At 39.5% G+C, this 27,874-nt stretch overlaps 1 protein-coding gene across 3 annotated transcripts in view; it reads right to left on the bottom strand.

Moving 5' to 3' along the window:
* The window catches only part of GRM3 (glutamate metabotropic receptor 3), a 218,920-nt gene that overhangs the window by 79,193 nt on the left and 111,853 nt on the right, over positions 1 to 27,874 (bottom strand). The window contains exon 2 of one of the 3 annotated variants that reach the window (XM_003782633.2): positions 12,441 to 13,050. The exons of 1 other annotated variant lie outside the window; for it this stretch is intronic. In XM_003782633.2, the coding sequence (XP_003782681.1) occupies positions 12,441 to 12,908 (468 nt within the window). In that variant the 5' untranslated portion in view covers positions 12,909 to 13,050. Of the gene's footprint in view, positions 1 to 12,440; positions 13,051 to 27,874 lie in introns of those variants that run through there. One more of the 3 variants, XM_012812203.1, reaches the window with a different exon arrangement.

Genomic DNA, 27,874 nt, shown 5'->3' with positions numbered 1-27,874 from the left:
CAGAAGTCTTATAGTTATTGGCTTCTGAATTTGTGCTAATATACATTAAAGGCAACAACAATAATTGGTTTTTATGTAGACCTATGCTTAGCTACAAAAATTCCAGATGGCAAAAAGGCATCAAATGCTTGCTTCCAAGAAAAATGCTATTTACAGAGCTGAACTGTATACATTTGAAAAATAAACCATTGCTGCTGTCCTGGGAGACTGGGGACTCGATAACAACATTTATGGATTTGCCTTTGGCTTCTGTGCTGTTCACAGATCTTTTTCAGGCTCCCCAAGAATAAGCCTACACCTTTAATTGTGTTGTCACTCATGAAGTGCTGGATGTTTTGTGTAGTTCTTTTAGTTAAATGCTTACATATGAGTCAGCAGGGAAGCACCGAATACTGCACTTTGAATTATCTGCTACCTCATAGTCCAAGTTATTACATAAAACAAGTTCTAGAAGTAGTAATGTTCAGGGACCTCAGTGCTTCTCTTATTCAGATTCATCAAGTTGCACAATTAGCTGTGCAAAATCTCAGATTGGCTTGTATTTTAAACTGGAACTGGAGGTGGCGTATAGTTGAGAAACAGCCTGAGGAATTCAAGCTGTTCATATCACATGAATTATCTCCCCCTAACGGATGCCAATCATATTGTTATTGCAGAAAGGATTAGTCACTTGTTTTCTTTTTGGAGGGTGGGCACATGACCTGCAGCACATCTGGGAACATTTTGCATAAAAACGGTTGACTGGAGCACATGTCTGTAGGCTGGAAATTAACCTTGACTTAAGAAATCTTATCATGTAGTATGGCCAATGCCAGTTTACTCAGTATAATCTGGAAAAGTCACCAATGTTTACATGTTATGGACCCCAAAACCATTCAGATCGTAGATGCATACTGCCACTCCCATTCCAAAGCATAACTCTGTCCCAAGGATTTTGCATGGATATTCCAAACAAATTACCTGGTGATCATGGGAGACATCTTCAAAAATAGCTCAAAATTACCGTTGAAAGGTATTGCACCTAATGTTTGTAACCCAGATTGTTAGACACACTCATTTCCTTCATTTGAAAACAAAAGACTTTAAAGGTTATTCATTCTGGCATTCTCATAGGCTAAAATGATATCCAGACCACAAAGGACTCCTTGAATCACATCACTTCAGGAGACTGGCCTTGTAAGACATGCCAGGTTTCTTGCCACAACACTGCAAGTTTCTTGCCACTACCCTGTATTCAACACGCGTCTTAATAACAAAGCACTACCATGGGAAGAACTTTGTTTCCATTCAGACTCAGCAGGGAATTTTGCCCATTGAATCAGTCTGCATCTGCTTTTTGCTTTCCTTTTTTCCCTATGAATTAATTTTTTAAGAGAAATCATGAATCTAAGTAGTTTGGGTTCTGGTCACTAACAACACATTGAAAAGATCTATGCCATATCTCATGTTACATGTGTTTGTATTTGCAGAAACACCTGCAAAGTCATCACTCCCAGAGTGACTTAATACCAAAAGACATGTTAGAAACACATCCTTTAGTACCTTAGATGTTGACTTTTGACAATGTCTCTCGAAGAACTAAGAGTCACAAGTTGAACTAATTTATATGTTTTATGTAGCCCCTGACTATATTTGAAGCCCCTGAAGATGTTGCAATAATGCAACAGATATATAACTGTACCAATAAAAAAGGCATTTCTATCTTGGTTGGTTGTTAACAGAAGAGGTTTGGGAGGAGCTGAGGGCTGTAGCCTAATGTTACTTTAAATGCTCATTGTGTACTTCTGAGGTCCTGTGGCAGTAATTTAGGGCAGAGGGATATATATATTTCATTATTTGCAGCAAAGAGAACTGTTGTTATTCATGATTTCCTTTTTAACTGTTCATTACTTCAACAGAACCAGCAAGCAAAGAGCCAAGCAAATAGTGTAGTGGTTCCAATGCAGTGGTTACAATCAGACAGACCAGCATGGGAGTCCTGGCTGCTGTGTGACTTTACCTGTTACTTAAACTCCTTAAGTTTCAGTTTCTTCATCTGTAAGAAGGGAGTAATAATTATCCCTGGTTTCTGAAATTATGTGAGGGTACCATATGTGAAGCCCTGCATTCATCTGCTGGTACACAGTAAATGTTCAAGAAGTGACAGAGATGAGGATAATGACTAACTCTGCAGTCACTCATTCAGGAAACCTCGATGCCAATTATACAAGACACTCTTCTCAAACCTAGGTTTTCCGAGCTAAGCTGTGTACTCCACTGCCCTCCAGAAAGTTGGAGTCTGGTAGGAGACAAAGAAACATAGCTAAGGATAAAATATTAAGAAACATGTCCACAAACAAAAACAATGAGGAGAAGCAGCTAATTACCCTCCAGGCAAGTGAGGAAAGCCCTCAGGTAGGGGTAACAGACTTGATTTTGCAGATTAAATGGAAGTTTACCAGGCAGATAAAAAGGAAAGTCGTTTTTAGGTTGAGGAGAACATACAAAGAAGAGATGGAACAGGGCACATTTGCTTTCATGGTATCAGATGGTGCAGTATTATCAGCCTACCAAGGGCCTTGTACCAGTTAGTAGCAGGTAGGACACTGACTTGGATGTGAAAACAGAGAGATTAGTAGAAAGTAAGAAAGGATAGAGGGATTGTGGTTAGACTTCTAAGTATTTTATATGTATCATAATTTTAGATATTTTGAACATTATTTTTTAAGAGACTAAGCACTATCTAAAACTTTTTTATTAACAAAATGACATGACAAAAGTTATGTTTTAAAAAGACTATAGCGGATGACATCCAACTGGAGTCAGGGATGGTGATTGTATGGAATTAGATAATCATTCTGACTTGAGTTCTTGAAAGCCAGGGACCATGTAATCTCAATAAACGAAATGAGTTTATGATAGAAATATCAAGATTGAAGCTTTGCACGATTTGAAATTACTTATCATTATTTTATTTGGTGGGTAGTACTCAAGTACTTATATTTTAATTTGCTCTCCTGTTTGTGCCATTAGAGGTCACCTTGAATCCTTGGAATACGTAATAAGGGTTGTCCGAGAAAGGTATGTAGAAAAGCTGAAGAACTTTTAAATTCTTTGAAGCATTTCAGAAAAATAACACAAAACTTTCTTTTACATAGAAATAAGAGCAGAGAGTCAGTTAATTAGCCATTGATAACGGCTGAAATTCTCTGGATGGCACCAACTCACACCATTTATTGTTGCATTCCTTTAAATCGTTAGTGTAAATGATATTTCATAAACTACTTTGTAAACAGGTACTATGTGCTTATTGCATATGCATAATATTTAGATGGAAATTACCTTTTTATAGAAAAATTCTGAACAGATTTTAGTTCACTTTTTCAACCATGGCTGTTTTCCACTTTGGGAGAACTAAACTGCCTGGTTTCCATTCTATGAAGTCTCTTCGTGAACTTGATGGCTTCTACCTAAGCTGGAGGCACAGTGCCTGGGAGGAACTGACTCCTGCCTGGGATTCACATCCTATCAGTTCAAACTTGTGAAGGGATTGCACATCTCTCAGGATGCTTTGCCATTCTGACCATTTGGCAAAGAAATCTGACCTATGTTTGAAATGTAATTTTTGAAGGTGTTTTTGCTACTGTACTCTCCCCAGGTCAATTTATTGGTATGTGAAGTCAAAGAGTTGGCAAGAATTAAGACTCTGTTACCAGTGACAGAAGAATTTCCATGGTATACCAGGTGGTGATGTCAAAAATAGCGACACCACAATTTTAGTGTTTGAAGTCCCACTGATATCACCTAGAGCATCGTTGCTTAAAGTTTCACTGCAGCTTTAATAGTTTTGCAAAACTATTCTCCAATTCCCTAAGTCCACTAATTGGAAAAATACTGTGAAATTTCAACTGCATTTTTTAATGGATCAGTAGAGGCACTTCTACTACATTAAATCAATGGAGTTTCCTTATTATAAGCTCCTAAGATTTGACTCTTTCCAAATTGAAATACTGAACCTTGTACATATTGTTCCACTAAAAAGGCACATATTTAATGGTAACTTGGAAAGAGAACTTAGTGTCATTAAAGCATAATCATATCTTAGGTTTAACAAGTGTCAGGAGGCTTATTTCAATTAGTTTAGCTATTAATCTATAATTATAGCATAAAACACTTGCTGCTATCTCAGGAATGTGTCTGTATTCTTTGCTTTTGATTCCACGACCTTCATCACAGACATGTGAGCTGCAATATAAGCCTGGGCTACAGCCACGGGCCATTCGATTGCCCTGTGAATTGATGCGCTGAGAACAGTAGTCTTATTAGTAATATCTTATCTTTCACTGGCGTTGTTTCCAAATAAACACATGACAGAAGGGGAATTAATTAAAAAACAAATTAACCCCCAAACGAAGAAAAAAATAGCATATCTTAGATAATTACCTCGGATGAGACATTTCTACAATGAAGCTATGTTAACAAAAGCATTTTTAATTGCTGTTCCTGGTGCCTCCCTCCCGTGGTAAAGTCCTTTGGCAGCACTGCCCTTTCTTGGAGAAGGAGAGGCAGGAACAATGGAGGGAGGTTTCCAAACAATCAGCTTTGTGAGATTGCTTTAGAATGAAAAGTCTGCGAAGGAAATAAATAATAAGATTCTACCCGAGATATCTCTTGAGTCAGGTTTTTCTGAAGCTTAGACTATGTGAGGGAGTGATCAGAACAGCAGTGTGGGAGACAAGCTATCTGGATTCTAATATCGATTCTGCTACTTGTAAAGTGATAGAAACATGAACTTGGCACTTGACCTTTGTGAGTCTCAATTCCTCTTGGAACTGTTCTTCTTGGATTGAACTGGAGATATTGAAAGTAAAACAGCTAACAGATAATATCTATTAAATGTTGAATGCTGGCTTAGCATATAAGGCACTATATTTATTGCTTTTCAGGTATTTTCTTATTTAATACCCACAATAACCCAGTGAGAGAGGTGCGATTAATGTCCCCATCTTAGACATGAGGAAAGAGAGAGTGAGTGGTTAAGTAAATCCTAGTCAGTCTGCACACTGGATTTTAATCATTGTGCTGAACTTTTCTAAGAAATGCACACTAAAAATAGTTTATAGCTTATAACTTATCCCTGCTCTTATATAATCATTGTTTTTGCAGTTTTAAACTCACTAAATGCAATTATTGTTTCTACTTTTCTAGCACGAGAGACACTAGTACAGATTATCTAAGGGACTCCTAATGCTATCACTCTGCTTTGCTGGAGGATATGATGGTGTTCCCGCCTCCTCTGTGTTAGATACCAGCATAGCATCTGGTATATGGTGGGTACTCGGCATGTTCTTTCCGTGGAGAGATTGCATAGCGCGAGATTAGGGGAAGGATGGAGCTCTAACATCATCCCAAAGACCCGGACTGTCCAGTTGTGTTGAGGTTGGATAGTTTTCTCTGGAATAGTTGTTCTAAGGACAAATGGAGTAGAATTCCTACAGCTGTTGTGGTGCATGTGTAGGGGGGGAGGATGAGGGGAATTTTGTCCTGCTTGTTTACCTTGCTGCATTATCTTTCTTTTCTATCAAATCCAGTTCTGCATCATTGGAAATGCTTATTTTTCATATGTGAACAACCTTTTTTTTTTTTGTCTTCCTCATGTTGGAAGAATAAGAGTTGTCTTGGGCCACACAGTAAGTATCCAGACACTCACAAAAGCTAATTAGCAAAATCAAAGGTCCATGCATACTTTTTGGGATATCCAACATCACAGATAAGCAAAAAGTCCTCACAAAATCAGCATTTGAGCCACAGGCCACAGGGTTGGACAGCCCTGAAATATGCGGGTCATGGTTGTGAGCCCAGCTTCAGATTTGTGTAGGGATTTTCAGCCTTCTAGGAGTACAGCAAGTTAACATCTTTTAATTCTGAGGAAATTGTAAGCAGGTTATTGATTCTTTCAAAAAAGATTTACTCTGGGGTGGCACGTGTAGCTCAAAGGAGTAGGGCGCCAGCCCCATATGCTGGAGGTGGCAGGTTCAAACCCAGTCCTGGCCAAAAATTTCCAAAAAAAAAAAAAAAAAAAGATTTACTTTGTACCTGGTTTAGGCATTATTCTAGGTGCCAGCAATACAAGGACAAAGAGACGTGTTTCTCAACTCAAGTAGCTTGTGGTTTGGTGGAAAAATGTATATGTGTATACAAGTGAACAATTATATTTAATAAGATAGTAATGGAAGCGTGTGTTTATATGGTGGAAGCTTGGGAAAGGTTTCTCAGAAAGCCTGGTGTTTGATCTGAGGTCTGAAGGAGAGTAAGATTTAGCAAGGTATACAGACAGCAAAAGGAGATTACCTTCTCTGTGGAAGAAAGACTGTTTTCTCCTTTATGAGAGACTGTGCACATACCTTTCTGTGGACTATAAGAAAGGAACTTTCTAGGAAGACTTCAAAGGGAGGCTTTCTGTTTACACGATCTGAAGTTCCTTTTCATGTTCAGCTCTATTCTTCCCTGTTCAGTCTGTTATTCGTTCTCATCTCTCAGTATTATGTTGTCAATTGATACTCAGACTCTACGCTTGCACCTGTTTTATGGAAGGACCTGACGTTTCCCATTTGGTATGCATCCTTCAGGGGCTTAAGAGAAATCTACTATTTTAAAATTTTATTTTATATTCTCTTTGTGCTGTGTCACCAAGACTCTCCATAATAAGGTTCTCACTGTACCTAAAATATATATCCTGAATAAGTGCAACCCTGTGTAGGCAAATAAGATGCTTAATTCATCCAATTCACAGAAATACTCTATAACCAAGTGGAATAACTACTGACTGGCCTTCTCTTTCAAAGTCATCCTATTAGAAAAGAGCCTGTGATTCTTTTTCTTCTTGTTTCAGGAGTGTCCAACCTCTCCCCCGTCTCCCAACCCACTGCATATTGGAAAGAGAAGAATTCTCTTGGGCCACACATTAAATGCACAAACAGTAACGAAAAAGTTCTCACAAAATTAGCATCTGGCCCATGGGCCACAGGTGGGATATCTCCATTTATTTCCTTTGTAATCACTTATACCCTAATAATAGAGAGTTTTGATAGAGTTACATATAATTATAAAGCTAAGAAAGGCCCTTTAGTGCCATATGGTTCAAATACTGACATATTCCTATAGTCTCCTTAATAATAGGACAGCTTTTGCTTGAATAACTCTGGTGAAAGAGGACTTCCATCCTTCCCCTCCATCCTTCTAGGCTATTTCATTTATTAAACACTCTTACTTATTTATGTTGGCTCTAAGTATGACTTGCTCTAGATCAGTGATTCTCAGTGAGGAAAGGGGATACTTCTGTAACTTGTCCGTGTATACAAACACTTTGAAACGTCACGACTTGGGGCACTGCTGGTATCTCATGGGTAGGGGCCAAGGATGCTACAAATACCCTACAGGGTGAAGGACACCCCCATGCAACAAAGAATTGTCCAGCTAAAAATGCCAGTAGCCCCAAGGTTGGGAAACTCTGCTCTAGAGTCCATCTGTTTAACACAGAGTTTAACTGTTTCCATTCAGGGGTCTCTCAGGTACTTGGAGACAGCTAACCATATGAAAGCTTCTGCACCTTCAAATTCTGCAACTATTTTTCTGATGCTCCCATTATAATAAGACTAGTAATTCATATGTGACTTTTTCTAAAAGCATTTTATTTTAAAGGAGGAATAAACCATTGAAAGAAGGCAGTGCTTGGTACAAACTGACCAGTGGTGGTCCACGTTAGTTCTGAGGAATGGAGTGGGAGAGGTATAACCGAGTGGTGTCTTTATGTGTTCTTCCCCATGCCCCATACGGCTGATTTCTATGACACTTACTGCAAGGGATTTAGCTTCCCGAGGTAGTCTTTGGGATACAATGTGAAAAATGCAGGGCATGTCCAAATCCATGTCATGATAAACTATGTCATAATAACCATCTCCCAGAGTTAAGAGTGTTCCTGGGATATAGATGGTGTTAGAAATTCTGACCATGCTAGGGATAGGAAAGAAGTAGTAAGATCTTTTCAAAGACCTCTTCTGCCCTTTCTGTGAGCCCAACTTTTAGACGCCATCTAACTCAAATCCCCATTTGTTGCTGAAGTCACTTTAACACTCAGAGACAAAGCAATTACTAGGTCAATTTATACTTGTCATGTTCCTGCTAAAATTTGCTCTAGCTGGGCGAGAAAGACCGAGGAAATGATACATTCTCTGAAAAGACTGAGGAACATTTCAAGGAATATATTTGACCAGAAGACTTAGGAGCTAACAACAGTCTATTTGAAAAGCATGTAGCTAAAGGCAACCGGCCTGATTCGCTTCTTGAATACTGTTTTCCCTGAAGTGTATGGATTGCAGTTTTAAAGAGGAGCAGGATAAAATTTTGAAAATTGTGACAAAAGAAACTTAGTCACCAGAGAAGGTGCATAGACCCCATGTGTATTTGCTAATGTGGAAGGATTTGGGTGCTAGCTTCCATTGATTACTTAATTATGAAATCCATTAAATCAATTGCTTATGAAAGTGACCAACACAGACTGATTTGTTAGAGTTAATAAGAACATTAGGAAAATAATGATCCAGTTTCTTCATCAGTGGTGATATAGCTTAACCCAGCAAGTCATTAAGATTTCCCCTTTCATGCAGTTTTCACTGTCAGCAAACACTGCCTATTGTAGGAGCTAACACAGCAGGGGCCATTTCCTAGGCCAAGTTCCAGAAGAATTCCTCTCCTTTAGTGGGAAGATAAGAAAAGAAGAAGCTGGAGAGAAAGCCCCTCCTAGAGCAGTCCTGCTGATAAAGCTATGCTGGCCCAAGGGGGGCGATGACAATGTCTAAAGTGACCCAACTGCAAAGGGAAGATCCAGGGACACTTTCATTCTCTAAGTCTCTCTCAGCAGGTGATTTTGTGATTGAAAGAGCTGAGCTCTGGCTTGGGACTGGATGTTACAACTGGATGGTAGGAATTTTTAAAATTACGTGATAGACTATACTCATTTATTTCTTCCCCAGCTTCTCCTTTTTCCTCACCCCACATCATCAGTTCAAACAAAGACAATTTCCCATATATAGCCACAAAGTCAAAAGTAGTTAGAAATGGATGGCAGTGCTACCAGCTGTCACCACAGTCACCAGACCCCAGAGTGTATGACCAGAATCAGTCGCAGGAGCAGCAGTATGTGAGGATGAGAGGTTTGCAGAGAAATCCTCTCTCCTGAAATATTTCCCTCATTAGTGGTACAAGAGGTCCTTAAATTATCTATAGAAGTTTATTGCTTTGGGTTACCATTGGCTATATTTATTAGAATTCTTATTAAACAGCACGTGTATTTCAAAGAGGTAATATACTTTAATTCTTAGCTATATAGGAGGTTCCTAAAACCTCTTTCTGTTCAAGATGCCTAGCTAAAAGCCAGGCCCTGTGTGGGAGGGTTCCTTGGAAGGGTGCCTGGAGGTCAGTATACAGACTAATTGTTCCAACTTCCACCTTTCCCTAGGCCTGGACTATGTGTGGCCTAATCAGAGTCTGAGTAGTCAGGAAACCTGGGAGCCATGGGAGAGAGAATGGGGGCTTCTCTCCTTTCCCTTCTTCCTCCTCTCAAGGTCTTTGTCCCCTCGCACATGGACATTTGATCAGCTTCCTCAGATCCAGCATCTCATGTAGCCCTATAAACCTTTGTCCAGTGTACTTTGTGAGTTGCATGGACACATTCTGAATTATAGTCACTGTTATTTCACAGAGGACTGGACATCCAGCCAGATTTTCAGTTTCTTGAGTTCAAGGCTGTGTTCTCTGTAACCCCGGTCACAGTGCAATGCACATAGTAGGAGCTTAATACAGATAGACTTGCTAATTAATGAGCAATGACTTCAGGAGCCTGCTTGGCAATGGGGAAGGCCACAGAGTTGGTTTTAGAAGTAGCTTTTCTGCTGACTTTTCCTATAGATTTAGGGATATAATAGTTACCATTAATTGAATCTGTTAATTTCTGGTGAGGCATTTTACATAGATTTTTCTCAATTTATCTTCTCAAGAAGTTTTCAAGGTAAAAGCTGTTTTCCTCATTTGCAACTTAACCAGTAAAGGGTGGAGTTGGAATTCAAACCCAAGTCTTTCTGATGCCCAAATCTGCACTCTTTCCATTACAGCATGATAATTTTGTTTTTAAAAATTATACCCTGGAGATAAAAACCATATCAGCATTTGTGACTTTATGATGATATTCACTAGGTAAATAAAATAATTAGTCAGGTCCTTTGATGAGTAAGAAGAGTCCTTCTTCCCTTGAGGGCAAGTGCAGGATTTTAGTAGCTCACATTCCCCCTCTCAAACCAGTTGGACCTCTTCCGAGAAGTATATAGATAGTAGAAGAGTAAAATTAGATTACAGAAGTCTATTTGCAAGGCATAGTTTCTTAATTACTTTGAATAAATTGGTATTTACACATCTGCTGTAGAGTACCATTTACTGTGTTGGGAGAAACTAAGGTCAGAAAAAGCACATATGGAATCCCTTATTGCGGTAGTATCGGGTATCATATCAATGTTTGTGAAATGATCGGCACTCATCTGGTAAAATTATGATCGAAGCATGACAGATATGTATTTTAATTTTCTTTTCTTGAATAGCAAATTCCATCTTTCCTGATCCGGGTATAGAAACAGTGGCAAATTTAACACAATGCGCTTCGAGATGTGCAATATTTTCTATCCATCTGATGAAGTCAAAGGGTGTTTATGAAAAACCAATTATCCTAATTACTCATAATATGGCTGTGTGCTCTGAAGAAAGAAAGAAATTTGTAATAGCTCATTTAGAACAGCACAGAATCACACCTAGAATTTTAAATGCCACAAATTTGGGACATAGAAATAAGGTTATTCCAATGCAAATGGATCCGATTTAAATGGTTTGTGACATATAAAGACAATATAAGTGTAATATGGTTTCCTTTAGCTCTTGGGGCTTTGATTATAGTAATTTGGTAGGAGGCAAAGTGCATGACTCTTATAATGATGAAATTTTATTACGGTGACATTAGTGCTCTTGCCAGAAATAATATTGAACTTAAAGTAACATATAGAAATCATATAGTTAGTTAAAAGTAGTAGTTAAAGGAGCACAAAAGTACAAAAGACCTGAATTCTAGTTTTTGTGCTACTTACCAGTGGGCATTTTCATGAAACCAATCTATAATAGTTTAAGTTGTGTGTTAAACAGTTTTCTTTTTGGGGGGTAATAATCATCTGGCTTCTCTGCATACATTTTTAGGTTCATAGCCTGATAAATTGTTTATATTTATCTGTGAGTAAAATGATGCTTTATTTTGAAAAAAAATAAAGTTCAGTGGTATTATGGTTTCTTGTGTTTAATTGTACCAATGGCTTCTAATCATTACTTCATCTTATAATGACACCCTGTTATGTAACTTTCAGCATGTGATGAACTTTCAGCATGTGTATGGTGGGCAGGGCATACTTACCTGCTTCTTGATTCTGGCCTGAGCCCTGTGAGTTGCTTTGGTTAAGCAGGATGTTAGCAGACGTGAGGCAAGCAGAAACTGCACTACGGGCTTATGCAGTTGAGTTTGCATACTCTTATACCTCTGCCATCACTCAGAGAAGGACACGGCTGGGCTAGCCCATAGATTTCAGGAGAAGGAATACTGGCTAGCCTGCAGCTTCCTGGAGCATAGTCCCCCCAGCTAAGCCTGGCCTCCACCAGCTTATATCAGCTGATCCTCAGCCTTGTATGCTAATATATGTTTTAAGCCATTGAATTTGGGGGCAATTTGTTATGCTACAATAGCTACCTGATACATAGTAGAGCCTTTATAAGTTGACCACCCAAGGGACTGTAGAAAACTGGTCAACGTAAGGAAGTTTTTTTTTTTTTTTAGACAGAGCCTCAAGCTGTCCCCCTGGGTAGAGTGCCGTGGCATTATAGCTCACAGCAATCTCCAACTCCTGGGCTCAAGCGAGTCTCCTGCCTCCGCCTCCCAAGTAGCTGGGACCACAGGCACCCGCCACAACGCCCAGCCATTTTTTTTTTGGTTGCAGCCGTCATAGTTGTTTGGCGGGTCCGGGCTGGGGATTCGAACTCGCCACCTTAGGTGTACGTGGCTGGTGCCTTAGCCGGTTGAGCTATAGGCGCCGAGCCAATGTAAGGAAGTTTTATTAAATACATGTGGTGCATGTCCGGTCTATAAAAAATGGGTCAACTTAAGGAGGTGGTCAGCTATGAAGGTTCTGGTGTACTTCTAAATAATTTCCATTGGTAGAAAAATGTTTTGCCTGCAAACCTATATTATTGAATACCCATAACAATATCTTGTTAATATCATCCATTGATAAAGTTAGTAGATATTCTCATTTTGTTACCCAAGACATAAAAGCAAAAAGACACAGCCTTTTAGTTACAACAGCATTGGCCAATCTTACCTGTATGGAGACACTGCTGTAAGAGCCGCCAATGACCCCTGCGATGAGCAGTGGCATGTTTTCTTGAATGGCGTAGGATCCATCAGGACACATATACTCAGCTTCATCCACTTTAGTCAAAGATGCCCTGACAAACTCCAGTGATTGCTCTAATGCATAGGTATCCCTTGAACATGTATCCAGAATGTGAACACCCAGCTTCACTCCTGGTAGCAAGTAATTGTCTTTGTTGATTTCATCGATAGCAAACAACATGGCTTCCAGGCGTTGGATCCCTCGGTCTTCATTGATTCGCCCACACTCTTCAGTTCCAGTGCCTTTTTCATTAATAGGAAATAGGCCCCCTAAAACAAGGTCACCTTCTATTTTAATCTCCCGCCTTAGAAAGTTATGGTCTCCCAAAGAGAGTAAAAATCCCTTTGAAAGCAAAGCTAGGGTAAGAACTTGCAGTCTCGTCAACATCTTCATGAATCCTGTTTCTCTACCTCTGGGAGGTATCAGTGGTGGAGCCTATGTTGCTGTTAGTCTTCCTCTCTCATTTCCAAACTGGATCTTTGACCTTCCCTTCAAATAAGGAAGGAACAGACTAACAGAGCTTGTCTCCAAATTCCTAAAGAGATAAAAATTATATGAAAAAAGTGGCAAAGCAAGCAACAGTAATCACATTGATCTTCCCTTCCCCATCCAGACCTGTGATGGGATAATGACTCATGAAACCGTTCATTGACCACACACTGCACCACTGCCCCAGGCACTCTCCCATAGGTATTCTCTCCTAGTCCTCACAATCATGATGTAGCTCTTAGTGACAAATAGGCACCAAGGACCAAAGTGGTAAAGTGACCAATGTATATTGGACGTAGAGGTCAGACTCTAGGTTTTCTAATGCCAAGTCTAGTGGTCTCTCACCTGGGTCATTTGCTTTGAATTTGGTAAGGCAGCAACTTGGATAGGAGGCAGTATTCCCTCTATTTCAGCTGTTATCTACAAACTTACCCTTTTTTATGGACTCTTCCTCTATTTGGAAACAAAACAAAACACAAGCTCTATTACTATCTCTCTACATTTTTACCATTACATCTAACTCTTCACTTCACAGATGAACTCCCAGTTGCCTGTGGCATTTCCCCACTTCCTCTCATCTTAGAAGCTCTCTGGCCACTGGAATTGAGATTCTATCTCCACTGCTCTAACAAAATGTCTCTGGAAAAAGTTACTACTGATTGACTAGTTTCTAAATTGAATGAACCCACTGTGGTCCTCATTTTACTTGACCTTAATTAAAATGTTGGCTATTCTTTACCTGTTAACAACGTCCTAGGTTTCTGTTCTCATGCTTCATTTCTGACAACATCTTAAATTCTATTGTTTGACACCTCTTCTCCCCATCTTGCTACCCACCCCCGTTCCTGGGCTAACTCATTTATTTTCATAGTTTCAGCTACCATGTAAATCAACTCCAGGATTCTAGGTCAGCTCTCTTTTGAATAGCTTTATGACACATCCTCAGACACCCCAAGGTCTGCATGTCATAAACTCTCCCGTGTCCCTGTGAATGGGTCTTCTCTGTTTCCAGGCTCTCAACCCAGAAATCTGCACTCTGGAGTCCTCTCCATTTCATACCCTGCTGCCCCTTCCCATTAGCCATCCACCCTGTAGAGTCTACCTGTCCAACATCTCTCAGTGCTGTCCAACATCTCCTCTTATCTGTCCCTACTGCACCAGGCTTTCCTACTCTGTAGCAGGACCACACCAACAGTTCCTGCAGAGCTGCTACCAAGATGCCCCTTTCCGAAGTACAAGATCTTTAATTTATTATTGTACAACCAGTACAACTATGAATGATGAGGAAGGTGCGGTTACTGCAGCTGCAGAACTCCTGGTGGCCCCAGAGTGTGACGAGTGTGAGGTGTGAGGTACACATGATGCTGAGGTGTGCATAGCGGATTGCAGCTTTGGACAATTCCATAAATCCAGCTTCTTTTTATGTCATAGGCTAGAACACTGAGAATCCGGCAAAGCCCTGCTATGAGGACAATGTTTCTGATAGTAAACTGGATCTTCACAAGGAACTTTTCAAAGCCCTGGTGGAGAGTTGTTCAGTCACACGAACAAAGCCATGGTCCTACTGTTGTATTCTCTAACGCCCAGATCCCCAGCACTATAGCAACCCCCTGACAAGCACACTCACTCTGCTTGCCCACCTCCCTGCCTCACAGATGAGACGAGTTCATTATCTTCAGAGGCAGGTGAGACATGTGACAGCACGGACCCGTGGATCATTCTTCACATGGGGGGCTGTGTGTGCCTGTCTGTCTACCTATTTTTATGCATGATTGTGTGTTGGTCGGGTTAGCTTGTCAGGATGCCTGACACCCACACCACACCTGTGTGCTCTCAGATCAATGAGCAAATGTTAACAATTCGAGTGGTGTCCTATCGGAAGAGATGCTCAAATGCACGCACAATCTTTCTTACTTTCCACAGTGGCCCATCTCCTGTCACTGGATACTGACCTTCCTTCACCTACAAGTTTAAGAACTGGCTTCTTACAAAGCTCTTCTCAGACCTCCGGTATCTCTCCCCTGACCAGCACTATCCTTAAAGACTCAGCTGTCCCTCCCAGAAAAGTTCCAGCATTCTTTCCTATCTCCCTTCCCCAACTTGTGTAGTTCCAGCTTTTTGGTCCTGCTGTATTTTGTTCGAGAAATATTTGCTATTGCCATTATAATTTATATTTGTTTTCCTGTGTGCTCAATGGGAATAAATGAAATGGCACAGCATTTAAGATTTTTAAGGTACCAAGGAAAAAATAACTCCACGAAAATATTAAGACAGAAGCTATTCCACTGTTTACTTCAACATTTTTGACATTTCTCCCTTCTCCTGTTAGCGGTGCCCTTTACAACCCAGCTTCCCACTTGCTTTCTGTTCCTTTCACATGGAGCAAATGATGGGTTGTTTTCTTGAGACACACAGTCAGCTGGGTTACATTTTGTTTATTTATTTAGGTGTGAATCTCGGCAATGACGGCAGCAGTCACTGGAATGCTCAATGTTAACCCAGGACCTCTCCGGGAGATCTACTTCAGGGCAGCCGAAAGTCTCACAAAAATAATTTCTTAAAAAGTTGATATGTTAGTAGAATTTTTTTTTTGTTTCATATCAAATTTCTGGTCTCTTTGATCTTTGTTTGCAATTCCCTTTGAAACGAAACTGCCATGGAAGGCAAAAGACACTGAGATCATTATCGCTAATGATAAAGATGAAGAAATTGCTCTAGAAAATAATTGTTTTATGTGTTTATAAAAGAGAATAGCTAATTAAAAGAAGGTCATCAACACAGACTTGCCATGTATCTTTATAAAAAAAAATACAGACATCTTTTAAATGTGAAGAAAGTTTGACTACTCAAAAGAGCTAAAGATGACCTCATAGCTATAGAAAGCTTAATTCTCTGTTGAGAAAGTGCTCTTAGCCCAAGAAAACTTCAAATGAAACATCACATTACACTAAAAGTCCACATTAGTCCACCTGTATTGCAGGGGGAGGCTGTGTTTTATTTATCTTTGTGTATCTGGGGCCTGGCCTAGCGTCTGGAATACAGAAGATAGTCAACAAATGTTTCTTGAAGGAACATAGATATCCATGAAAACTACGTTTGTAAATGAATCTTTGCTATTTTATTTATGGCACAGGAAATGGTAATTCTTGAAGAGAAATGGATTGTTTTTATTTCATTACCTTCCTGGTCATTTCAGATACACTTCCCATATTGCACTTGACTGCCCACAGGTAGAAATATAGGAATTATTGTTAATGGAAACAAACAAACACACAAACTCAGTAAAATAATTTAAAAAGGTTTATTCTGAGCTGAATGTGTGTGACCTAGAGCACCTGCCTTCAAGAGGTCCTGAGAAAATGTGCCTGACACAGCCGGGTTACAGTTTAGTTTGATACATTCATGGAGACAGGACATGTAAAATCAGAAATCAATGCATTGAAGGAGTACATTGGTTTGGCCAGGATATCTCGAAGTGGGGAAGCTGATAGGTTTTAGGTGTGTTTAAAGATTCCTTGATTTGTAATTGGCTAAAGAATGAAGCTTTGTGGAAAGGAATGGAATATTTTATCTTAAGATAAGAGAGTCTGTTATTCAGAGTCAAGCCACCTGACACTGAGGATGTTTAGCTCAGGCTCAAGTGATCTCCTAGGTAAGTTGATGGCCCGTGGGTGTGGTTGAAGTTTGCCTTGTATGGCCTTAGGTCCAGTTAAGATTTAGTGTCTTGTTACAAGGAGTAAGTCCAAAAACGAGAGGGCATGAGGGGAGTGTCTAACCTCCCTTCTCCTCATGGCTGGCAAATCAGCCTTAAGCTTTTTCTGGGGTTCCCTTGGCCGAGGGGGGTCCGTACAGTCAGCCTTTGTACTATACTTTTATTTATTATGCAAGAGAAAATGCTGCCTTTGTATTTGAAAATTGCAACTGAGGTTGTTCCTTAGGGAGCCAGGGGAGATGTGGACCTGAACTGACCTACATTTACTTTGTAGTTTTTGTCAGGAGAATATTTAATAAGGAGCATGCATATTATCCTATCTCAAAGCTTCAGAGACGCATTCACTTATGAAATATTTATTTAACATCTACTATGTGTGTGCTAGGCTGTGACCTGGATACTTAGGACATATACTTTAATTGTAAACAAATAAACATGGTCCTTGCTGTCAAATAATATTCTAAACGCTTACACATTCTTATATAGACAGCAATGGAAAAACATGAGACTCTGTTTCTACCAACTATTGCCATCATTTGTGAAAAGGTTAGAAGTAAGTATACCTTAGGTTTCTTTTAACATGATAATTTTGAAGGGCTTGACTTAAGCAACCCATTCATACTACATATATTATGTGAATTTAAAAATTATACAGACCATAAAAACAAGTTGGCTAATTACAATCTCATGTAAAATATTTTTCCTTTAAGCCTTCTAATAGGGCATCTTTAAGTAACATTTGATGCAGTCTTAGAGAATAAAAAATCAAAAATCGATTTAGATCAATATTTAAATTCATTGTCTTGGTATTTCCTATTTACCTTTTCTGTCAAGCAGATTTTTTAATGATTAAGATGTAGGGCCATGCATAATTTATAAACACTTAGCATTATTTAAAATGAAGCCCTAGGAAACTGAGAGAAAAAACTTAAAATTTAGCATTGAAAAATAGACTAACATTCTTAATGTGACTGTTTATCACTGTGTAGCAGCTTATCGGATTGTGAGAAAAGGCACCAACCACCTCTGTTCAGGTTCTTTTCATTAGAAATCAGCCAGCAGCACCTTCCCCAGATAAGGAGGCTCCCTCCCGCAGCCACATTCTTCTGCAGCTGGAGAGCTGCAGCTGTACAAAGTTCTCTATTGAGGGATGATGAGTGATGTGTCAACTATAAACAAGCATATGTAGCCCTCTCTATGGGCGACCTGCTCACCCATGTTTTATTATTGGTGCATTAATGGAATCTCAGAGGTTTGCTGTGACTACAGCCCCTGGAATACGTGAGTGCAGAGCATTTCTATACTCTGTATTTGCTAATATGTATTTCCTTCCCCTCTTGATTTTGCCCAGGGACTTGGCATCAAAAATGAAATTCACTTTGACTCCATGACTAAGTAGTTTATTCAGGGAGAGGAAGGGGTCTATCTGGTAGATTTCATGTCAGAAACTATGCTTACTCTAAGAAATAAACCCTTAAGTTGCTAAAGTGCTTCTGAGAGTGTTCATAGCTTGCCCACCCAATCTGTAGCAAAGTTAGGGTTAGTTCTAGCACAGGCAAGTTGACTATGACCATAATTTTTTAGTTGCCAGAATTACAGGCAACAAAGGCCCTTTCTCTTTGACTGCCTTTATCAGTTGGGTAAAAAGAGGCTGGAGCTATGTTGGCATTTTAAATGGTAGAGTGTAACATTGGAAGATTGTAATTCTTTTACTCTTACTTGGGGAAAAAGACGTTTTGTTTTTGTTTTTCCCTAGAAGTTTTTAAGAAGCTGTTATGAGTGTCTGGTTATTTAAAATCCACTCAATTTTAGCAAATCTGGCTTATAATTTCTTCGTCTTGTAGCCTTCCACATTAGTCCAGCTGTATGAGTTCCTTCCATTTGCCAAATTCCCATACACTTTGTGCTATGTTTATCATGAGGATCATGTTTTGTTTATAGTATTTAAAAACTGAAAATTGTTCTTTCTTCTTCATTGGATGGTAAGCTACTGTAAACCAAGAACAATGCTTTAGATATTGTGGTAGTTTCCACAGTGCCTCAAATATAATTGTCAAATGCTGGTTAAATAATAAATTCCAAATAGTATGTGTTTTTGAGGGATAACTCAGGAGTTAGGCAAAATAATTTGGACATCCCATTCAAAGAATGAAGATTGCTATAAAGACCTGTCATTTTCAAAATGATGTTATAGTAGGTCAAGATTCAACTTTGGCACTAGAGAAATTTGACCCAAATAGCTCTGATTTGATTTTTTTGATGTTAAATTTTGGCTGATCTTTAGGGGAAAGAAAGTATAAATTACAACTAGAAAACTTGAGAGCATTTGGAGAAAGTAGAAATAGAATATGTGTTGTTGGATCAGAGAGAGATTAGAAGGAACAGAAGGCAGCAGGCACATCGAGTGGCAGGTTGAGTCCCTTGAAAGCAGGGACGACACGCAGAACAGCGGGATCCAGACCGACCCACTGAGCTGGAAGATACAGAGATGAGTTTTGCTTTCCTTTAAATTTCTTGAATTGAAGCCTGTTTGAAATCTCACAATGTATGTATGTATGTGTATATATATATATATATATATATTTTTTTTTTTTTTGCAGTTTTTGGCCTGCCTGGGCTTGGTTTGAAACTGCGACCTCCGGCATATGGGGCCGGCGCCCTACTCCTTTGAGCCACAGGCACCACCCAGTGCATATGAAATTTTAAATAACCAAAACATGAGGTTGAATAGTGAGAATTAATTGATGAGCTCTTTTGTTACAACTTGTTTTATTCATAGGTAAGATTAAAAAAATGAGAGAGAGAGAACCGTGGGTGACTATGTTGAAGAGAGGGCCACTGCCAATTGGGATGATGAGGCCAAGAAGGGGGTGGTGATGATGCCAAAAGGAGAAAGGCTCACTTTATTATTTGGCCCTTGAACCAAAAAATAAAAAAATTAAAAATACAAACATCATATATTCTGTTTCCTTTATTTTCTCCATTTAGAGGAAAACGTTTTTATGAAGTAGGCAAACAGATTTACAGTCATGCTAAACTTTGGTCCTTAGGTAATTGCTGGTAATTTATTTCCAATCGATAGTATTAACTTGGTTGGGTCACTCAATATGGAATATATGAAAGATTTATTCACTTCCCTTCAAAGTAAATCTTATTCTTTTAAACACTGAAGTGCACAGTATTTTCCTCTGTGTGTGTGAGTGTGTCAGCTGTCTTATCATCCCCAAGCTTCCTAACCTCATTACAAAGCCTCTGAATTGAGCCTCCCCAAACTCCCTATGGTCTACTTTTGTCCTTTTCCTCCTAGAAGCTGCCAAGTCTAATAGAAGTTACAGGGTTGTCAGCATAAACAGAGAGTACAGAAACTGGGTTTGTTAAAAGCTTCCTTCCCCTCTATCCCTGAACAAAATGGTGAAGGGGCAGAAATGGAGGAATGCCATTTACATGAAAATGTTTTTAACATTGGCAATATGATCCCTCGAGTGGCAATTATTAATAATATCCTGGGTATATACATCTTTCTTCTTGTATAGTTTCAAAATGTTCTGCACAGTGAATTAACTTTTACTGCTTTCTGGTGAGAAAGAAGTCTATTATCTTTTGCTAAGGAGAGAGCGTGTGAGAGGGATTGAGAGAGAGAGCAAGAGAGTAAAGCAAATTGTTCAAGGTGGTAGTCAGTAGCAAATACAGAATTAGGATTTAGGAAGACTTTACCATGATTGTCCAATCAAACTGACAAAAGAGAACAGATGTAGTACATGTTTCTGCAAAAAATGTCGCCGCTATTCTCAAATATTCCTCAATCCGTAAATGGTAAATGTTCGAAGCAGCACTCTCTTTGCTAAATGAAGCCTTCTACCTGTGGCCTCATCATGGTAACTGGTATTGAACTTTTCCACCTGCTGAAAATAACTATAAAATTGGACAAAACATATGAACCAAACTATTATCCTTGAGAGCAAAAAACACACATGGGAAATCTCATGATTACTTCATAGTTCTCCAGCATTCTGGCAGTGCTCTTCCCTGCCATAAAGCAGTGGCAGTGTTTCTGACATGAAGAGGCAGAGGTTAGAGTTCTAGGCAGCTAATGTGGTTGCAATTTGAGGGGCAGACAAATGCGTGGAGATGATGGGCAGAATATCTGTGCAGTGCAAGAGTTTGGATGGTCATAGATGAGGTAGGACTCAGTGAGGCCTGGCAGAGACTGTCTGCTTGCAGCAGGGTGGAGAGAGAAATGTTGGTGTTGGAGGCCATATATATCTGAGAGATATTAGAGTTTCAACTCAGCTGGATTGGAAAGACCAAACTAGGCACTTTGTACTCTCTATTAAGACCCCAGAAAGACTATACTCTATTAGTAAGGGCCAACTCTGGAGTAAGATACATGCCAGTGAACTACGTACAAAATAGACCTGCCATCAGTAAAGAATAAACATAAGCCTAATAAAATTAAAATGATTCTACCTGCTATTTATCTGCCTTCTAGGACAAAACTCAAAATTCATAAAGAAAAATGATGTAATTAAGACTGGCTACAATGTTCCACAATGATCAGAATATAATAAAAATTGTTGGACATAGAAGAAAATATAAAAAGGTCACCCAGACTAAAGAGAGAAAGTTTTCTTAGCAATAGACCCTGAAGTTACCCACATTTTGAAATTAGCAGACAAGGACTGCTAAACTGATAATTATAAATATGTTGAAATATGTTTAAAACATGAATGGGGCATCTGAGCATAAAAATAAAACTCAAAAATATACAACAAAAATTCTAGAACTCAAAAAGGCAATATATAAAATCAAAATTTCATAGGGGATAACAGTTTGGAGATGGCAAAATAGTAAACTTAAAAATAGAGGAAAAAATGATCCAATCTCCCAAGAGAGGAAAAAGGATTGAAAAGAAATTGAACAAAGCTTCAGTATTTCATTAGACAATATGAAGCAATCTAACACATATGTGAGTTTCACAGGAGAGAAGGGAAAATGGAAGGAAAAAATACTTGAAGAAATAATGGCTGAAAATTCTCCAAATTTAGTGATAAACACAAGATTACAAAACCAAGATCAGCAAACCTCAAGCAGGATAAATACAAATAAAGCCATGTGTAGGCAAATTACGGTCAAATTGGTAAAAACCAAAGGTAAAAGGAAAACCTCGAAAACAGAGTGAAATAGCACATATGTGCAGGATAACGACAATGTGAATGATGTGGTTGACCTATTATGAGAAAAAAATAATGGCTGAAACCCAATAAAATGTTATCTTAAAGTTCTGGGAGAAAAAAAACCTGTCAATCATTACAGAATTCTATTTCCAGTTAAACTGTACTCCAAGAATGAAGGTAAAATAAAGACATATTTCAGGCAACTAAAGCAGATTTTGTCATCAGTAGACTTACACTGTAAGGAATGCTAAAGGAATTATTCCAAAGTAAGAGGAAGCAACACCAGATGGAAAATCAAATCAATAAGAAGACATGAAGATGGCGGAAATGGCCAATATGTGGGTTAATAGAGAAGAATATCTGTAAGTCTAGCGATCAGGCATCGTTAGGATAATTTTATGAAAGGTGTATTTGTCACAAATAAAAACCAATAAGAAAAGACAAGTTTCACTATAATTTTGTCTTTATAATTTGATTTTATCTCTCAGTATTTATATGTTTGCATTTGTCTTATGTCCAGTTACCAACCCCTTTGGTCCTTCTAGAGTTCTTCTACTAAAAATATGATCCTGTACCTCACAGGCCATGCTTCTGAAAGTAGCATCTGACAGCACATTTTTATTTAATTTCATATTGGCGAATAGATTCGGGCTGATTTAAGGCTGAAAACCAGCTGATACACACTGATACGGCTATACTGGTTGTTAAAATATCAAAATACTTCCATCCAGTTGGTGAACAGCTAACTCAGCAAGCTCTTGAGTATTCCTGCACGTTCCTGGCTATTATGGTCCCTCATGCGGCATATCGACACCTGCCCCTGTCACACCCTCACTCTGAATTACCTCGTGACCCAGCAACTATAGCGTTAAATTCTGGAACTGGAAGGTAGTTAGATTCCACCCTCAGGGGTATGTTTGCTGCCCATTTTGATACCTTGATACTATTTGTTAAACCTTTTGGATATTCCCCTGAATTGACTTGCTGAAATAAGATGTTAGAAATTTGGAGAAAGCTTCACATTTTTTTTTTGGCCAGGTTTGAACCTGCCACTCTTGGTACATAAGGCTGGCACCCCACTCACTGAGCCACAGGCGCCACCTGAAAACTTCACTTTTAAGCAAAATTCTCATCAGTTAAAACAAATCTACATTTTCCCTTACAGTTTGATGTGTTAGAAATCATTTCTCACGTTTTCTGGAAACTACACACAATTTTCCTTTGGGAACCAACACATACGTTCCTAAAATGAGGTGAATTCATTCCTGGCTTGATAGGTGGCACTTAGTGTCAAGTGTCCCAGCTCTAGCAATTCGTCAGGGATGAGCCTGTCACCTAATTATTTCCACTGGAGAAAAACATCCTCTTTCTGGCAGAGTGACTTAGAGAGATGGATATAAACCCAGGATTCCTGGTGACCACATGAGACAAAAGCCTGCTTGAGAATAAACAGAGAAATGCAAAGCCAAGAGATAGGGAAATAGTGAAACCTGCCAATCTTATATGTGCTGCTTAATCCAGCTACAATCCCCCAGTTATGTGAGGCAATACATTCTTTTCTTTTGAATGTGTAGGTTAGTTTGAAATCTGCCTTATGTCATTTTCCCAAAAAAGATTCCTGGATAACATCTCTGCTTTTCCTATTCCTTTTCCATCAAGGATACTGAAACTTACTGAGCGCCTCTTCTGTGCTAAAACTACACAGATGATACGATTTAATTCCACAGCTTTGTTCCTCCCTACACATGCCTTTCCACAGAGGCTGGATGCTGTCTTGAATCACAGCTGGCCCCAGGCTTCATGATGGCTCCATTGTGCTACCCTACTGATGACAGATCTTTCCAGAAAGGCAACTACTCCACAGTTATCCCTTCCTTCATGCTCTCATCTGAATTCGCATCTTCTCTATTCTCTTACATAGCACACAACAAGGCATCTAATCTATTAAGCCATCAGCATTAACACATTAATGCAAGTTAATTCGTCACCTGTTTAGGGATGATCAAATTTTTTAATGTACCAAAACACTGGCATAAAAAATTAAAGAGAGAAACCTCAATCTACAGAGAATTAAGTACCAGAGCCTAATCAATTTTCTTCAGGTTATAGCACTTATGGACCTCAGACTCAAATATAAGCCAACTTGTATATATCATGCACTATGAGATGTCAGGCTAGAATGATCCTGACCTCAACATATGTACAGGCAACTTATCACCGCCATAATGGAGCTCTTCTGATGCTTAAGTGACCACGCAATATATTTTTTAGTTGTGCCTTGCTGAACAATGTTTGGGGAAGTCATTAGTATCCTGTTGTCAACTGGTTTGAGCTCTCAGGAGCCAATTACGCATATTTCTTTACAAGTGGGATCACATTGGTAGCTTAAAATTGGTCATGGTGGGAGTATTTACATCACAGAAGACAGCAAACACTAAAAGTCAGTCCCCTGACAAGTCCCCAAGATCTAGTTGTTAAATATTTACCACCACACTATAGGTGGTAAATTTAACAATGTGCTCTTAAAATCCATTCCTAAAGAACCAAATAGAAAAAGCCTACAAAAGAAATACGGCATAGTGCCTTAAATCAGAGTTTTTCTAACTGTGCACCAGATTTTCACAATCTTGTCGTGTTTTGTGATCTGTATTAGTAAATTGCAATGATTCCTTTAAAAGGAAATAGAGTAGTTTAAAATATAATAAAAATATCAAAACACTAATATAAGGCACTGTGTAGGAAGGGTGAATATTATTTTCTAAAACTGTTTTGGTCTGCATAGATATCTGCGTGAGTGTTTGTTCTGGGTTACAGTGTAAAATAATTTCTTACTAGGTCGTGGTGAAACAAACAAAAAGAAAGTTTAAAAGCCATTGTTGAGAGGGTGGGCTCTGTAGTCAAAGGTTGGAATCTACATTGTGACTGCATCATAACACGGCCCCCTCTCTGTTCCCCTGTCCCTGAGTTCAAAATGAAGAAACAAGGATAGTGCTTATTTCATGGAGTTTTTAGGACTAAATGGAATAATACATAACATTAGCCTGATGACTGTTAGCTATTATTAAAATCATTGGTAGTGTGGATAATTTATCAATGGCTTTGATAAAATTAGAGAGTAATCTAGACTATACACATAATCATCCGCTTCTAGCATTCGGCCTTCCTTCTTGGTGATGTGTAGGTGCTATGTGATCCTAGGGAATACCAAGCTGTCTGGATCCTGAAAGGAGGGAGATTCCAGGTATCCAGTGAATTTTGGATTGTTCAGTGTTTATGGGTGTTTGATACAATAAAATGCCAGGTAAACATGGAGAACGTTCAGGCCCCCACCCCCCAAAGATGCAAGATGCTCACCTTACTTTGTTCTGTTTCTCTGGAAAACGTTTCCATCCCTGCTCCTTTGATTCTCTGCTATTGAATGGAATTGTCTTGAGAGGGGACTCGGCACTTCCTGTCCTGAGTCAGTCTAGAGTAGGACATTAACTGACTCCTAATGCTAAGAGCAGAATATTTTCTAAAATTCTGGTAGCCAAATTGTCTCTGATTTAATTTTCATCATTCTATAGCATTAGGGACCTTGGCCACAAAGGGTTTGAGCTCTCCGTAATCATTAGTCTTTAAATTCCACAGCAACCACTGTGCTGGGCCAACAAGTCTGGGCTGCCTTCTGCATTCTCATCTACTTCCTGCATGAGCCTTCAGGAGAATTGATCCCTACCGTCTTAGTAAACATTCAGATGTAGAAAGCTCCCAACATATAGCTGTAACTTTTTTTTTTTTTTTTTGAGACAGAGTCTCAAGCTGTCCCCCTGGGTAGAGTGCCCATGGCTTCACTGCTCACAGCAACCTCCAACTCCTGGGCTCAAGCGAGTCTCCTGCCTCAGCCTCCCAAGTAGCTGGGACCACAGGCACCTGCCACAACACCCAGCTATTTTTTGGTTGCAGCCATTATTGTTGTTTGGCGGGCCCAGGCTGGATTCAAACCCACCACCTTAGGTGTATGTGGCTGGAGCCTTAGCTGCTTGAGCCACAGGTGCCGTGCCATATAGCTGTAACTTAAGACAGATTTTCAACTACCAGGACTAACATGTCTTTTGATAACTCTGAACTTTTTAAACTGATTCTGATTTTAACCATGCCTCAAAAAGACCTCATATAACACAAGCTCAAGGTTTGCTTTCTTTTTTTGTATTATTCCCAAGGTATCAGCCTGAAATTATGGCACTCCTGTGTTATACAAGGGCCATGTCCCAACTACTAAAGGGAGGGATAGATACAAATGAGTGCACAGTGCCTGAATCTGTTTGTATATAGGCCTAAACCAAGGCAACGAAATCTGCAGTGTTGGAAGTTGAGATGGGTAGTACTTCTGAGGGTGTGGGGGGTTTGTGACGGGAAGGAGGCCTGAGGAGGCTTTCTGAGTGCTGGTCAGTTTCTGTTTCTTGATTTGGATTTTTGTTTCACGGTAAATGTTCAGTCTGTGAGAATTCACTAAGCTGCATGGTTACAGAGAGACATTTTTCTCTTCTCTTTTGTGGCCCATTTTCTTTATTACACGTCAATGAAAATTTAAAAGAAAAAATAGCACAGCTGAAGTGAAAAAGAATGGTACGGCTGTGTACTTTTAAAAAAATGGTTGTATATGACCAATTTGCCACAGGAGTATCAACAGACGCATGCACCTGTGGGCTTATTAACAGCACTAACCCTGATGAGGGCATCCCCTGCTGCTGGGTGAGAGGCCCTGGTGCGCAGTGAGGTGTCTTTCCTCATTGCCAGTGAGTGATGGCCATGCAGAGGTCTGCGTCTCATTACAATAGCAAGCTGGCCACTTTGTTCTCCTACCTGTAGTTAAGCAGAAAGCAGGAATCTGGGCACAAATGACAACTCCATCTGTTACACATGGCCTGACATTTGGTACCTGCAGCCGTACAGTTGGGCTAGACGGGAATGGAGAGGGGAAGCCTGAGCTCCACTTCGGGTCCGCTCTGAAGTTAGGCAACTGTTACTTTCACAGTCTGAGTTCAGAAAAGTGAATGAAATCAATCTTTGGCCTCATTATGTTCTCATGTTAAAAGAATTCTTTTGAATAATTTAAACAGAAATTGCTTATTGTGCCTATTATGTGCCAGGCCCTAGGTAGGGTTCTGAGGGTACAAGGGTGAATGGTATACCATCCCTGCCAAATGCAATAAAAACATGGTTTCTTGGGACTCTGATAACCACCAAAAGCTGAATATAAAACATCATAACTCAAATGTATTCTGGCAGGGCATTCCAGTGTGACAAATCTGAGGAGGGCAAAGGCCCCTCCCCTCATTGCCATAATTGGCTGCTTCTACCCTTTAGGTCGGAGAGGTTGTCATTTCCAGCTGGACACACACCTGTCCTGGCGAGTTCTCAGGGCTCTGGACCTCTGCTCTCTTTCCAGTAACCTTTGAGTGTGACTGTCTTGCCTGCTGTGACGTTTGATGCCCTTTCCGACAACTGGGAAACTGATGCCAGCAGAGATCAACTCACTGGCTTCAGATCAAAATATCCACCGAGAGCAGTTCTGACAACTGTTCCAGGCTTCTGCGTCTGCTGTTTTCCTCATGCTCTCTCTTTCTGGCTGCAGAGGCTTCTCCTCTCTGAAATGCTCACAAATAATGTATCGAAAGTTGGATTTCATTGTCCTTCCGCTCTCAGTCTTTCAGGTACATGCTCTTTTCTGTTGTTGAGCTTTCGCCAAGTCCTGGTTTCTTCTTTGCTCAGAGTAGCTCAAAATTGGGCTTTCTTTTCTCAGTTGCTATTGTTAGATAACATCAATCTTTTATTGATCTTTGTTGCTGATGGCCACAGCCTTCTTCTATTTGAATTTCACACATTTTTTTTTTCTCTCTACTTCAGTCTACTCAAGATACTGCTCTAAATTTGTATTCTTTACCTGTGGTCAATTGGAACAGATTCAAATATCTCTTGTCCCTCTAACTGTAGTCTTAGCA

The sequence above is a fragment of the Otolemur garnettii genome, unplaced genomic scaffold (assembly GCF_000181295.1).
Source record: "Otolemur garnettii isolate 467f Iridium unplaced genomic scaffold, OtoGar3 scaffold00005, whole genome shotgun sequence".
Classification (NCBI taxonomy): domain Eukaryota; kingdom Metazoa; phylum Chordata; class Mammalia; order Primates; family Galagidae; genus Otolemur; species Otolemur garnettii.
Note: the sequence above shows the minus strand (reverse complement) of the source record. Positions and strands in the feature narration are given on the sequence as shown.